The following is a 13,916-nucleotide window of genomic DNA, read 5'->3' on the forward strand; positions in this document are numbered from 1 at the left end:
GCAACAAGTTGCAAAAAGAGGATTTTTTCAGCATGAGTCGTACATTTATCCAACGAGGTTCACCGAGTTGGATAAATACGACGAGTGCTGAAAAAATCAAGGTTTGCATTTTGGTTGAAATGGCGCTTAGTTATGAGTTTATGAAAATGTGGTTTTTGCAAAATAGTCAAGATCGTCAAAAAGAGGGCGGCGGTGCCAAAGAAAAGGGATCGATTGATGAACGTTCCCTCCAATTTTGGGCCAAATCGGTGAAGGTCGAGTCCAAGAGAGTACCCAGTTTACATGGAATGACCCATACGTGACCCATTCAGAAGATGATTTTCCGAGTATGGTTAGTAGGTAAAAATATTGAATTTTCAAACAATATAAAATCAAAATTCAGTAAATTTTTAGAATATTTCCACGAAATCATGGATGAGCAATATCGCTAAATACTTTGAAAATCTCTAACTCTCTTCTATTAGGACAAATTATGTTGGTACATAAACTAGAACTCAACTTAAAAAAATCTTCTGTTTTTCATCATAAAAATTTCAAACCATTTGGACAATCGTATCAAATATGCACCATTTCTATTAATAAAAAGCTTCATATAACTCAGTAACGATGACATTCCGCCATCATGTCGTCCAGCTTTTATTGCAGCACTCAAACTGCAGCACTTGCCAAAATCTCGATCAGACAAGCGTCACTCGCTCATATCAAACCTATTTCGAACATCTCAAAGAAGGAAAGCTTCTTCTCCAGAGAGGAAAAACCATAAACTATCAAAATTGATGGGGCCGAATGTTTCCACCCCGCTCCACCGTTTATTATTTAATGCCAAACTGTCTCGAGAGAGTACTTTTATGGGGCTGTAAAGCGATGAATGGTGATTTCTTGTGCCTTGTCAGGGGAAAATTGCGTCGCATGTTGGCTAAACAGCACACACAATGCGGTTATTTTCCACCCTCACGGCGAGGAGGGGAAAGTGGGCGATATGTAACGAGCTTACAACGGTGGTGAGGGGGGAGGAGGAAGAGGATTTTTCTGCCTTTTTCCGAGGCTAGTCCGCAATAATGAGAATTTATATGTTTTTCGCACCTAATTAAATTTCTGATTTTGGGCTTGTTATTGCGTGGATTAATCCGAAGGCAAAAGGAAAGTTAATTAAAATGTTAAATTGCATCCTCAGGATTATATTTAGTAACAACATTGTTTATGTTCGGGCCGGGGCTCGAACTTGCGCCGGACGTTGGAGGTTTTGCTTCCCACCTTCGTTGGTGGCACCTGAAGACCTCGGAGACAGGTAACACCTCACTACCGTACACTATAGGCACTCGCACTTCGCACTTTCCACCGTGAAAGTGTCGTTGTTGCTTCACGATCACCTTAACGATCACACTCAGTCCGCTGGACTTGTTTCAGCGGCACTAGAGAACAGATCATTACGCGGCGAATCTTCACGATTTGAGTTAAAATTGTCGAACGATTTCGGATTAAGAACAAACTCGATTTGGTTGCTGCACGACTTGTATATTGGGATTTGGCAATGCAAAGAACAAGAAGAACGCGACGTTTGTGCTTGCGAGATGTATTTCGTACTGTCGTGGTTCTCGAATTGATCTTCTGCTAGGCTACGTTTTTTCCAATTCTGCTTCACACGGTAGAGATACAGATTCTCCCAACTGAGAGATATCAGCGAGGATGATGATACCGTGTAGTAGAGCAACTTCGGTATTTTGCATGCAGCTAATTTTTGTGTGTTTAGTTCATAAGTAAATTCAATTAACTAACCCTAAATGTGTGTGTGTGTGTTTGTGTCTTCGAATGCATTCTGTGTAAATTGTGTGATAAAACTAATCTGGACTATTTACAACTGTACAACACCTTCATGGTCAGTTCAGATCTGACCATTCCGGCCACCTTGAGACAGCCGTGGCTGTTTCAAAACTCTCTTATCCTCTCTACTTATCTTCGGCAATGTTCGGGAAGACTTCGCCATGACACGATCCATTGATGACATTTATTCAGGACGTGGGTGGTTCATTAATGACGAGTCGACCTGCTTGAATCACGTGGCATCATCTGAAACAACAAAGACCCGGTAGACCGAACGTTTGGGTTAGAGTGAATGGAACGGTGCTCACCAGTTCGCATTCCTTATGCGCATCGAGCAGTTTCGGAGTGCTCTACCGGTCTTTGGAGTTTCTGCAGCTCTTGGTGGTGGTTGACTTGACTCGCGTGCATCATCTGGAACAGCAAAAGACCCGGTAGAACGAACGGGTGGAGATGGAGCGAATGGAACGGTACTCACCTGTTCACATTCCAATTTCGCATTGAGCATGTTTCGGACAGCTCGACCGATCTTTGAAGATTCTGCAAATTCGGCTTTCTGCAAGCCTTCTCCTGCCGTTGATACTTCTCCTTTGTAGACGTGCTGCTTGTAGAACTTGTTCTGCCTTGGCGCCGGACAGCTTTCAGCTTCGGCCAACTTGCGGAGGTGTGGTTGATTGAAGAACGTGAGCGATTTTGACGGAACGGCACGGCATGTGCGCTTTGGCGATTTGTTGGTCAGCTGCATTTCGGTCTGCCGTTCGATCATCTCGTTTCCTGCACCGTTGACGGCTGGAGATGTTTGACCGAAGCACGATCGTAGATCTGCTTGCATGAACGAGCTGGCTAGCGGGTATCCGAAACAACAGTGGGGCTTGGTATTGTTGTCCTTACGCATGTGGCTGAGGCGAGCTTTCTTGGCGGGTTTCGTAGATGGGACTTTTTTACGGCGGCTTGCGTGGGTAGAAACGCGATGCGCGGCACTCTCGCGGGAGTTGCCGTGGGTGACTTGCGGATTTTTCGACCGAGGAAGAAATACGACGTATCTTCCGTTGTGAGTTTGAGTGGGAGTGGAGGAACTTTGTTTGGTAGGATGGCTTGCGTTTGGTTTGGCAGCTTCGAGCTCCAAAATGGGTTGAGGAGCTACTAGTAAAGTTCGAGCGGTGGTGGAGAAGCAGCACAACGTGGACGCTCCGTCGGACTTGGTGGGAATCTTGCCAGTTACTGTCCATCCGAAATGAGTTTCGACAAGTAACGGAAGTCCGTCACCGATTGGCTTGCGTTGTCCGGTGTGAAGTTCATGGTAGAATTCTCCACCAATCAGGATGTCGATCGCTCCTGGCCTGTGGAAGTGAGGATCAGCTAGTCGGACATCGGGCATGTTCCAATGAGCGATGTCTACTGCGCTTCTTGGGAGATTGACCATGGGCGGTTTCATGATCAAGAAATCGAGGGTGGTGGAGAATTGGCTTGTTAGCGACTTGACTGTGGTGGTGATTTGTTGGTCGATCTTCTTGGCAGATTCTCCTAGTCCAGCTACGGTGACATCCACGTTCTTTCTGCGAATGTTGAGCAAGTCCGCCAGGTTGTTCGAGACGAAGTTGGACATCGATGCCGAATCTAGAAGCGCTCTGACTAGGAGTTCTCTCCCGTGGTGATCGGTGATTAGAAGGTTTACTGTTTCCAAAAGAACCGTATCTCGCTTCGCTACGATTGGAAGGCTGGTTTCAGAGGAATTTGCTAATCCAAAGGTTCCAATGGTTGTAGGCGGGTTGTGTTGAGGAGCTGTGGAATTGGAAGCCACAGCTGCGTCTTGAGTGTGGTCCGGTGCACCTGGGTCGTGCAGCAGCGTGTGGTGCTTCGCTTGGCATATTCTGCAGGAGAACTTCGATCTGCAGGCACGCGCTTGGTGATTTTGGCGGAAGCAATTCCAGCACAGGCTTCGTTGGGTGACCAGCTCGCGACGCTGGATCACTGCAAGCTTAGTAAATGCTGGACATTCGTATAACAGGTGCTGCTTCGAGCATGACGGACACTGCGGTGTGTACGTCCTTGTTTCCGATGTGGCTGCGTTTGCGATGAACTTAATTGATTGGGATTTCTTCTGACTAGCGCCGGCCACCTTGACATTGCCGGTTTGACGGTGCTGCAAGTCACTTGCGAAAGACTTCAGCATGCGAACGTGGTTGTTCAGGAACTCTATCAACTCCTCGTAGGTCACCAACTCCTTCTTGCTCGAGTCCTGTTCCCAAGCACGTAGGGTAGCGTAATCCAGTTTGTCGCTGAGAATAAATACGAGCGGTGTATCCCACTGGTTGATCGGCTCTCCAAGCTTCTCCAGGGCTTTGACATGTCGCTGGAAGTCGTCAACCAACGTGTTCAAATCTTGTGCTGATTCGCCTTCCATTGATGGCAACTCGTACAGTCTTCGGAATAGGGTTTTTCTCAGCGAGCGTTTGTTGTCGTACTTCTTTAAGAGTTCCTCCCAGGTTGGCGCGTACTTATCTGCTTGAATCTCAACAGTCTCGAATTGTTTTCTGGCGGGATCCTCTAACGATTGTAGCAGGTATTGTAGCTTGTTGACTACGGGGATGTCCTCGTTGATGTGAATCATGGAAACAAAGTTGTCTCGGAATGAAATCCATCTTGATTCGTCTCCATTGAACTTGGGTAGATCAATCTTGGGCAGCCTGTGATGGAATGTTGACGGTCCTTGTGAATGAGTAAAGCTGGAGTTCAACGAAGTATCCGCATGCGCTGTTTGGTGATCCGCCTTGGAGAGCAGGAAACCTTTGGCCTCACAAAAAGTATCCTCGAATTCGCACCGCACCGCTAGATGTGCTTTGAAGGCTTCCGGTTTGTCCAGCTGCTCGATTTCTGACTGCACGGAAAGGAATTCCTTGTAGGTCCTGTTCAACGTCTCTAGTCGCACCGGTATTTGGATAGCATGCTTTTCGTGATCGTATGCAGCCACAAATTTCTCAACCACCTCTCGTGTAGCCACAAGTCGCTCTCGCTTCTGCAGCAGATCAGCCAGCTTTTTATCTGCCTTGGTTGTCATCTCAACACTCCACTCTACTCACTCACCAAACGAAACGAAACGCGAAACGATTGCGGCGGAATACCACTTACCGTCGCGCGTGCGTGGTACTCTACGCGTACGCGAACGAAAACGACCGAAAGGGACACAAATCGAAACGTGTTTCCAGCTGTGGTGTGCCCTTTTCGCGATCCGCGAATCCGCTAAACGCCACCACCCAAACGCAAAGTCTCGAGTTTCCTCCTAGAGACAGATTTTTTGTTGAAATTTCTCCAACCACCAAAACTTGGCGTGCCCACTTTTGTTTGCGTCACTGTAAGTGCATTCGTTGAGTACTTGCCCACTTTTGCTTTACTTGCCCACTTTTCGCTCTCTGTGCCTCTCTAAGTGAATCAAGAGCACAGCGCGTAGAATTTGAGCTGCGTTTGTCGCTAATTCGTAGAATTATGCTCTTTTGCCTTATGCTTTCACTTTGCCAAACATGCGATTTTGTCATGCAATTTGTCCACCATTTGCAACCAGCCAAATTAGTGCAAATGTGGGAACCCGTCAACGTTAGTAGTACTAGATCGAGTGCCTCACCTTTTGTGGTCAAGTTCCATTGACCACTTACCAACACCGCTACAGCGCTAACCGTCCGCACTACAGGTCCCAGGTTCGACGTCGTCCTCCTATCCGGCTCGAAGGACCAAATGTTCGGGCCGGGGCTCGAACTTGCGCCGGACGTTGGAGGTTTTGCTTCCCACCTTCGTTGGTGGCACCTGAAGACCTCGGAGACAGGTAACACCTCACTACCGTACACTATAGGCACTCGCACTTCGCACTTTCCACCGTGAAAGTGTCGTTGTTGCTTCACGATCACCTTAACGATCACACTCAGTCCGCTGGACTTGTTTCAGCGGCACTAGAGAACAGATCATTACGCGGCGAATCTTCACGATTTGAGTTAAAATTGTCGAACGATTTCGGATTAAGAACAAACTCGATTTGGTTGCTGCACGACTTGTATATTGGGATTTGGCAATGCAAAGAACAAGAAGAACGCGACGTTTGTGCTTGCGAGATGTATTTCGTACTGTCGTGGTTCTCGAATTGATCTTCTGCTAGGCTACGTTTTTTCCAATTCTGCTTCACACGGTAGAGATACAGATTCTCCCAACTGAGAGATATCAGCGAGGATGATGATACCGTGTAGTAGAGCAACTTCGGTATTTTGCATGCAGCTAATTTTTGTGTGTTTAGTTCATAAGTAAATTCAATTAACTAACCCTAAATGTGTGTGTGTGTGTTTGTGTCTTCGAATGCATTCTGTGTAAATTGTGTGATAAAACTAATCTGGACTATTTACAACTGTACAACACCTTCATGGTCAGTTCAGATCTGACCAGTTTATATTATGAATTAATCCTTGAAACGCCAAAGGAAGGATTCATAATTGAAAAAGTTGTTATATTTGTTTCTTTCTAAATGTTTGGTCTTATCTTTATATTATTCTTAGGATTTTACATGACATTTTTCAGCAGACACACTTTTCATTATACTTACGCCACAATATTTCGAAGTCAAAGCAAAAATTGATCGTTTAATCGAAATAATTTTTTTTTTTTTTGCATTCAAATAAAAATATCCAAAATACGTAAACTTTGGAAGAACTTTTTATTATTTTTTCTGCCATTCTGTTGATATCTGAAAGTGTTCAAATTAATCCAGCATCGTTTCAACAATCCTTTTTCCAGTTGATTGCATCGAAACAATAAACATTCTCGAAACCAACTTGTCCAAACAAAAACAAAAAAAAAAAAACTCTGCCTTAGCTTTGAAGATGAAAAATAAAGTAAACTGAACTGCATTGAACCCACCCATTTTGCCCACATAACACAACCCTCTCTCTTTTGGTGAAGAGACTCCATTCGGCGACAAGGCAAGTCTAATCTTTGATGTTTTATCAACTCTGATCTTTTCTACTGTCCTGTGCTTATGTGTTTGAGGAGGGGAGTAAAAAACTGCCACGCATCAGTGATTGAAAATGTTCCCCCAGCAGTGTGATTGTCCCCTCTGCATTGTAAGGAGAGAAAGTCTATAACTGGAGTTTTTTTGTTGAAAAGGTCCAATAAACCAAATTTTCCAGTTTTTGCTTTTTGGGTGTTTTTGAAACCGCCTTGAGTCAGGGATATTAAAAAACACCCAAAAAGCAAAAACTAAAAATTTGGTTTATTGGACCTTTAAAAAAAAAACTCCAGATATTTTTGTTAGTTTTCAATTGAAAATCTTCTTAAATACTCAACTATTTAAAAAAACCAAAACGAAAGAGGATTGTGCAATTTAGTTTAAGCTATTGATGTCGACTTAATCTTTTAAATTTGATAATATCTATACAATATTATGTTGCAATGTGCAGCTATTTCAACTAAAATTTACTTCGAATTTAAAAAAAAAACAAAGAAATGATTTCTTGAGATTAAAAAAAAAAGGTTCACACCGACAGAAAAAAAAACTTTCAAGAAAGACAAAAAAGGTATCCCCTATTCGACAAGTAAACAAACAACCTAAGCACGTTCTACCCCGTAATTCCGATGGGGATTCCAATTCCAGGAGAACTTGAAGGATTCCTCAACATTGTCTGGAGAACTTGATTGCCGTTAGGCAATACGCAGGCGTGAAAACGCATACATTATGAAGGATTTCTCTCCCATCTGATCGAAGTTCAACTGTCTGCACACTGCTGGCGTGTTGAGTTTTGTGTACAGAAATGCTTCTGATGGAACTATGTTGCTCTGTTGAGGTATTTTTGTTTGGTGCAAAAGTAGAGTTGAGACAGGGTTGCACTCCAAATATATCAATTTTTATTCATTATAATAATGTTCCCTCATTTTTCTATTTCAGGAATTCACCTAATCCAATCTTAATTGAAATTGGGTAAGTTGTTCCATGTAACTTTTGCTTTCAACTGTACTTCATTTATTATACCAAGGTAAAACTCATTATCATACCATCGATAATTCAAATAGAAGTGAATGCATTGGTTTGAAAACGCAAGTAACAACTTTTCATTGTTCACACTTGCATGTGAATCGCTCTACAGTCTGCTCTCAATGTGACGACATCGAAGGGCCCAAAAGAAGAGCGAATAGATCATCGAAATATGTGTTTATGAGTTACATTAGGGTGAGAAGAAAAACTCGGAGCGTTAAGCACCCTAAATTAACATTTTCACAAAAAAAAAAATGATTTTCAAAATTTTTCGATTATCATTCACTGTTCATAGTAAGCACCATAATCTCTTCGGAAAAGTTGTAGAGAATTTTCTCAATTTTAACGCTATTAAGTTGATTTAAAAATTTAGTGGAAAATAAGAATGATAAAATTGTAAAAAAGAGGGTTTTTCCATACAAATTCCCAAACAAAATTTAAATGCAATGCACAGAGTGTGGACGCAACCAATCGCTCCCAAATTTCTGGGAGTTGTTTAAGGGCCTAAAAGCAACCGAAAAAAAACATGTTCTGAACAATCGACCATCTCGAGCCATCCTAACATTGGCATCCCCAGATTTATCTGACAACCTTGGTAAATCGTGATTAAAAAATTCTGAAAATATTTATTTCAAATGTAATGGGCTACACCTGCATTAAAAAAAAAACTTTCAACAATTGTTTTTTTGTATTCCTTTTTGGAAAAAATTTACGATACTTTCCAAAAATCTCTTTTTTCAATAAAATCATAACATTGCGAACATTAAAGCTCAATAGTTGGCACATAATTTAGTTAAAAATAAAAAAAAATCCGAAACTATTGGCACTACGCCCCCCGGGGCATGGCCTTCCTCTAACGTGGGATTTCTGCTCCAGCGCCTCTGACGAGACAGGAGAAACCGGGACCGACGTTTTACTTCACCATCCGATAGAAGCTCAGTGGATAAGGCGGGAATCGAATCCGCGTCTCATAGCATCATCGGGATCGGCAGCCGAAGCCGCTACCCCTGCGCCACGAGACCCACCAAAAAAAATCCATCGTAGTTGAATTTGACAAAATCACATTTTTGTGATAAAAAGTAAACTGAACTTTGCTGAATACCGTCATCAGGAGTGACATGGGGTGAGATTTGGTAATACAATACAAATTTCAGCATTATTGTATGGGACCATCCATAAACCACGTGGAAATCTTTGGGGGGGGGGGTCAATGATTGTCCACGCTCCATACAAAAAAGATTTGTTATGTATGGAAATTGCCCACGAGAGGGGGGGAGGGGGGGGGGCATCGATCAGAATGATTTAAAAAATCAAAAGGCACTTTTCTATGAGCAGTAGATAGCCAAGAATATTGAACCTTGGAATGTATGGAAACTCCATTTTTTACGGGTTTGTCTGCAGGGTGCGCTACTTTTAATGAATAATTTTCAAAAGTAACATTGTTATTGCAAAAATAATGGAAATTTAATTTTGCTCCAATTGCCACAAATTCTTAAAATTACCTAAAAACGTTTTCCGCTCGTAGAGCAGGAAGTCAGTAATTTCTAGGAACCCTAATGGACAGCCCAACATTTTTATGGAGAGTTGTGTGGAGAAACTTTTGATGCAATTTGATTTATTTGGACTTAAGGAATCGATGATCAAAGTTGCTTACTAATTATATATAAAAATCATAATTTCAAGCAAATTTTGATTGAGAAATTTTAGAAATAATTTCTGTTTCCTAATTATTTACAAAAAATATTTTTAAAGGGTTAAAATGGATCAAAATAAACATTTTTATGCATGTTTCTATTGTGAAATTGTCACAGGAACACGAATATGATGAAATTATCACCAGAAATGGGATTTAAGGAGTCCCCAGATACAACCAGAAAAATCAGTAAAAGTAAAAGTGTCTATTTAATATGTTAATATGTTACCCAAAGCGTTCTTAGTCTCAGATGCTAGTCCCAGATGTCCTCTACAAGCTGCAGGTCGAACCGAGTTGATATCTGGATGGAACACTTTTTTATTTGAGTTTGAAAATTATGCTATTTTTCACTAAAATGCCAATAACTCCCTTTAGATTTAACAAATTGGGATGTTTCTCCCTGCATTTTATTGCATTTTTTAAGCTCTTTCAGATGCATTTTGAATTTTGAAAATAAATTGAATTTTGCCTAAGTTATAGCCTTTTTAAGATTTTTGTCGTTTTTGAACCTTCAAACTTTGTGTCCCGATTTGCTCCACTTCCCGTTGACCTAGAGTGCTCATATTATGGACAGATGCTAGTTTTATATGTACAAACAACCCCTGAAAATTTCAGGCAGATTGATGAGGTAGATGCGAGATGGGTATGCTTTGCTCGTGGACTCGCTCTTAATTTGTGTCATATTAAGTTGATGAGCACTTGTAAAACATGTTTATCATTTGTTGTAGTTTCATGCACTTTTGTCATTTAATAGGATACATTCCTTTGCATCAAGAGTTCTCAAAAAAGGAATTATTGTTCACACATTGGATTTCTTTGCGTCAGATTCATTAATAGTCATCTCAATTGTTAATAAGAAATTTATTTATCCTTTTATTTTATTTAAAATTTAGAGAACAAAGACAAATTGTGGAAACTATATAAAATATTCAATTTTGAAGTGCAAATTACTTTTTTTTTAAAGTGAAAATTACATGTTTATCCAGTGAGATATGATCGCTGCATTCAAAACATTATTGATTATTTAATTGCAACCATCGTCAAACTTCTTCCACTTATTTCCGAAACCAAACACCAAACATTCAATTTGTATTCGTTATCCTTGATGCTCCCCATCAACACAACAGGGTTACCAGCAATATCCCTCTCGTAACCGATGAAAACCACCAACAATCTCTGCCAACCCTACTGCAAGAATTTCTCCACAAAACCTTTCCCGCACGCACTTTTTCCCAGCGTAACGAAACATTCTCGCCAGGAGGTCGAAAACAGAGCGCATGTTCCATTTATCAGCGATACAAGATACGAGAGATTGAGAGAGGATTACGGAGAGGACACTTGCTTTTGAAGAGAGAGAAAGTGTGTGTGTGGAAAATCCGTCACACAGGATGATACTGGTTGGCAAAGTTATTGGAAATTCTGTGAGTATGGTTTACATTTTATTAGAATTTTAATCAACTGACTCAGTAATTGTTTTAAAAGGCTTTTTTTTAATGGATTGTTATTTATTAGATAAATTAAACTGACGTTTTTTGGCAGATGATTTAAATCGTTTTATATGATATTTTTTAGTTGTTTGAACGAATTATTCTACAGTTCTCTTTCTATGAAAAAAATTATTTGAGCTTTCACGACTTTTTTCTATATATTTTTAAAATATAATTTTCTTTTTAATTGATAAATTAAAAAAAAACTAAAAATCTTTCCAATCGGTGTAACAACATGAAAATTCAAGCTTTCCACACCACCCAAGCAGGGAAGCTGTGCGCTCTCACTCCTTTTCTCTCTCTCTAATTTTCCTCTCTCGCACAAATCTTTGACTGACAACAAACATCCGCGTCGCGTCCCCGCGGTTGTCGTCGTGAGCCAGGACATCTTCGTCTCTCTCACAAATACCACCAACGCCCCTTCTGTGTTCTGTCTAACACAATCTCCCAAGCAATCCCTGCTAGTTTGCATCTCATCGCTTGCGTAAAGTGGACGTAATTTTGCCGGAAAACTCCCGTATCTCAGAATTTCTCGTGTGTGTTTCTTCTTTTTACAAGTTTTCCTCGTTGAATGTGGCGTTTCTCCAGGTGTAATTTGTAGTTATTTACGGCGGTGTAAATTTACCTTCGAATAGTGTCGCGTAAAAGTGTCGTCGCGCTTTACGGTTAGTGTTTTGTGGGTGGTTTTTCTCAGATAACAGTGCAAACGCAGGACGAATTTCCCCAGCCCGGAAAAGTGGAATCTTCTTCTTCTTCGTTCTGCCTCTCGCAGTGAGGCACCCCAGGAAATGGGGGCTTTGAGGGTGGGGGGATTGGTTGTCAGCCCAGAGCGGAATCAGGATGTAATTATTTTGAGTCATTTTGGGCTCTGTTTTCCGAGCTTCTGGTGACTCTTTAATTTCAAGTGAAAATTCCTCCACACATCAAGAAAAAAAAGCATCCTAAAATAATATACAACCAAAAAATAATTGGAATTTTTGGTGCCAACTATGGTCCTAAACAAACCTTGTTGTGAGAGGATTTTCATTAAAGAGAAGGCCCAGCAGCAATTAAAGCTTCAGGTATAAAACGCGTAGTAAATTGTATTAAAGGTAGAAGGGCTTCGGCAGTGCGGGGGAGGACTCAGTGAGGGAGCCTGGGGGGTTGTTTGGGTCCATTAACCAACGTATCGGAACGCTTTTCCAGACAGCGAGAGAGAGAAAGAGAGAAAGAGCGAGGACTGTGACAGAAGCTGTTGTAGCAATAGTAACAGTAACGGAGCTTGAGCTGGAGATTAAAATCAAATAACGTAAGTGTGATTTATTTAATTATTTTTGTCTGCATTGTGCTGCAATGTGACTGCCGTTGCAAATTAGTTTGGGCCAGTCGGGATGCTTGGTGAGTATGAAGACATTTTCTGGAGTCTTGTTAGTAAGAATAAGAAATTGTTAGTAAGAGTAAGAAATTCAACATTTATTTGGCTTATAAGGGAAAATTTTTAAAATGTTAGTTCACGGATCCGCAAAATTCCTGGCGCCTTAAATATTTTTCATTATTTTTGATTGATTTTTGAAATATTTACGTTTAATGATGATTTTAAACTTGAAACTTGAAAGCAATTAGTAATTCAATATTCAAATTTATTGCTCTAAAATATCCAATAAAAAAAAACAATATTTACAATATTACGCCGTTTTAAAATGTTAGTCTTGATTTGAAAATATTGTTTTCAAAAAGATCCGAAAATTTCACAAAAGTTTCATATATTAACATTGAAAATCGGACCATTAGTTGCTGAGATATCGACATTAAAAAATGGTGGGCTGTTTGGGTGAGACTTAGAAAACATCAATTTTCCTGTTTTTAAACCTTTGCATTGCAATATCTCCGCAACTAAAGGTCGTATCAACAAAGTCCAAAAAAGCAAAATATTGAAAATTTTCTAAGCTTTTCAAAAATATTTTTTTTTTTTCAAAAGAGTGCAAACATGTGCACTAATTTCAAAAAATGAAAAACTGCGACTATTTTCAAAAAAATCACCTAAATATGGATTTAACTTGAAAACGGTGCACTTTACCAAACTTAACTGAAGTGAATACAAAGAGACGAGTTGTTCCTTTTAATTCCGCTATATATTTTTAATATCTTGACAGATACGTATTTCGTCTACTACTTGCAGACTTCATCAGTGATGAACACTGATGAAGTCTGCAAGTAGTAGACGAAATACGTATCTGTCAAGATATTAAAAATATATAGCGGAATTAAAAGGAACAACTCGTCTCTTTGTATTCACAGTAATGCATTCTGCTAAAACGCTCAACCAAACCACAATTTACTGAAGTACTTTTTGATTGCAAATTCGATTTTACATCGAAAAATTAAGTTAAAAAATTGTTGCGACCAATATTTCGATTTTTTGAAAAAATCAGTTTTGATTCAAAAATTCATAACTCGGTCCATGATTTTTTGCATATCCTGGAAATTTCTGAAAAGTTGGCATTTTATATCCTCTAAAACATATCAAAAAATAAAAAAATTAAAAATAGTGTTTTTTTGCAAATCACATTTTAGAGATAAAAAGTTAAATAAAAAACTAACTTAATCCACCTATGTGGTTGGAGCCTTCCTCACTTATTACCAACAATTGCTGATATGATGGAATTGTACAAAAATTTCATCTATTTTTAAGATCCAGAATAAAAAAGTACATAAATATCACTTAAGTGGCCATACCTCGAGACAGGGTTGCCAGATCATCAATGTTTTAAACTCGTTGGAAAGGTCTTTTGATAACCTAACCAAGGATGGGTTGGATTGTGGATCCGGACATAGTTTACATACATTTAAGTGAGATCCGGCTTCAAAAAAGTTCATAAATGTCACTTAAGTGGCCATATCTCGAGACAGGGTTGCCAGATCTTCAATGATT

General features: G+C 40.1%; 2 protein-coding genes across 2 annotated transcripts in view; one reads left to right on the forward strand and one right to left on the reverse strand.

The window, feature by feature from the left end:
• The window catches only part of LOC6036188 (uncharacterized protein DDB_G0283357), a 196,758-nt gene that overhangs the window by 35,117 nt on the left and 147,725 nt on the right, over positions 1-13,916 (forward strand). Inside the window, 1 exon segment of the mRNA XM_038260663.1 lies at positions 7,739-7,771. The gene's annotated coding sequence lies outside the window, so the exon portion shown is untranslated.
• On the reverse strand, positions 2,042-5,767 carry LOC119768892. Its single transcript, XM_038260661.1, has 2 exons — positions 2,130-5,767; positions 2,042-2,067 (listed from the first exon to the last, which is right to left on the reverse strand). Coding segments are annotated over exons 1-2 (2,748 nt in total). The 5' UTR covers positions 4,877-5,767; the 3' UTR covers positions 2,042-2,066.

The sequence above is a fragment of the Culex quinquefasciatus genome, chromosome 3, assembly GCF_015732765.1.
Source record: "Culex quinquefasciatus strain JHB chromosome 3, VPISU_Cqui_1.0_pri_paternal, whole genome shotgun sequence".
Classification (NCBI taxonomy): domain Eukaryota; kingdom Metazoa; phylum Arthropoda; class Insecta; order Diptera; family Culicidae; genus Culex; species Culex quinquefasciatus.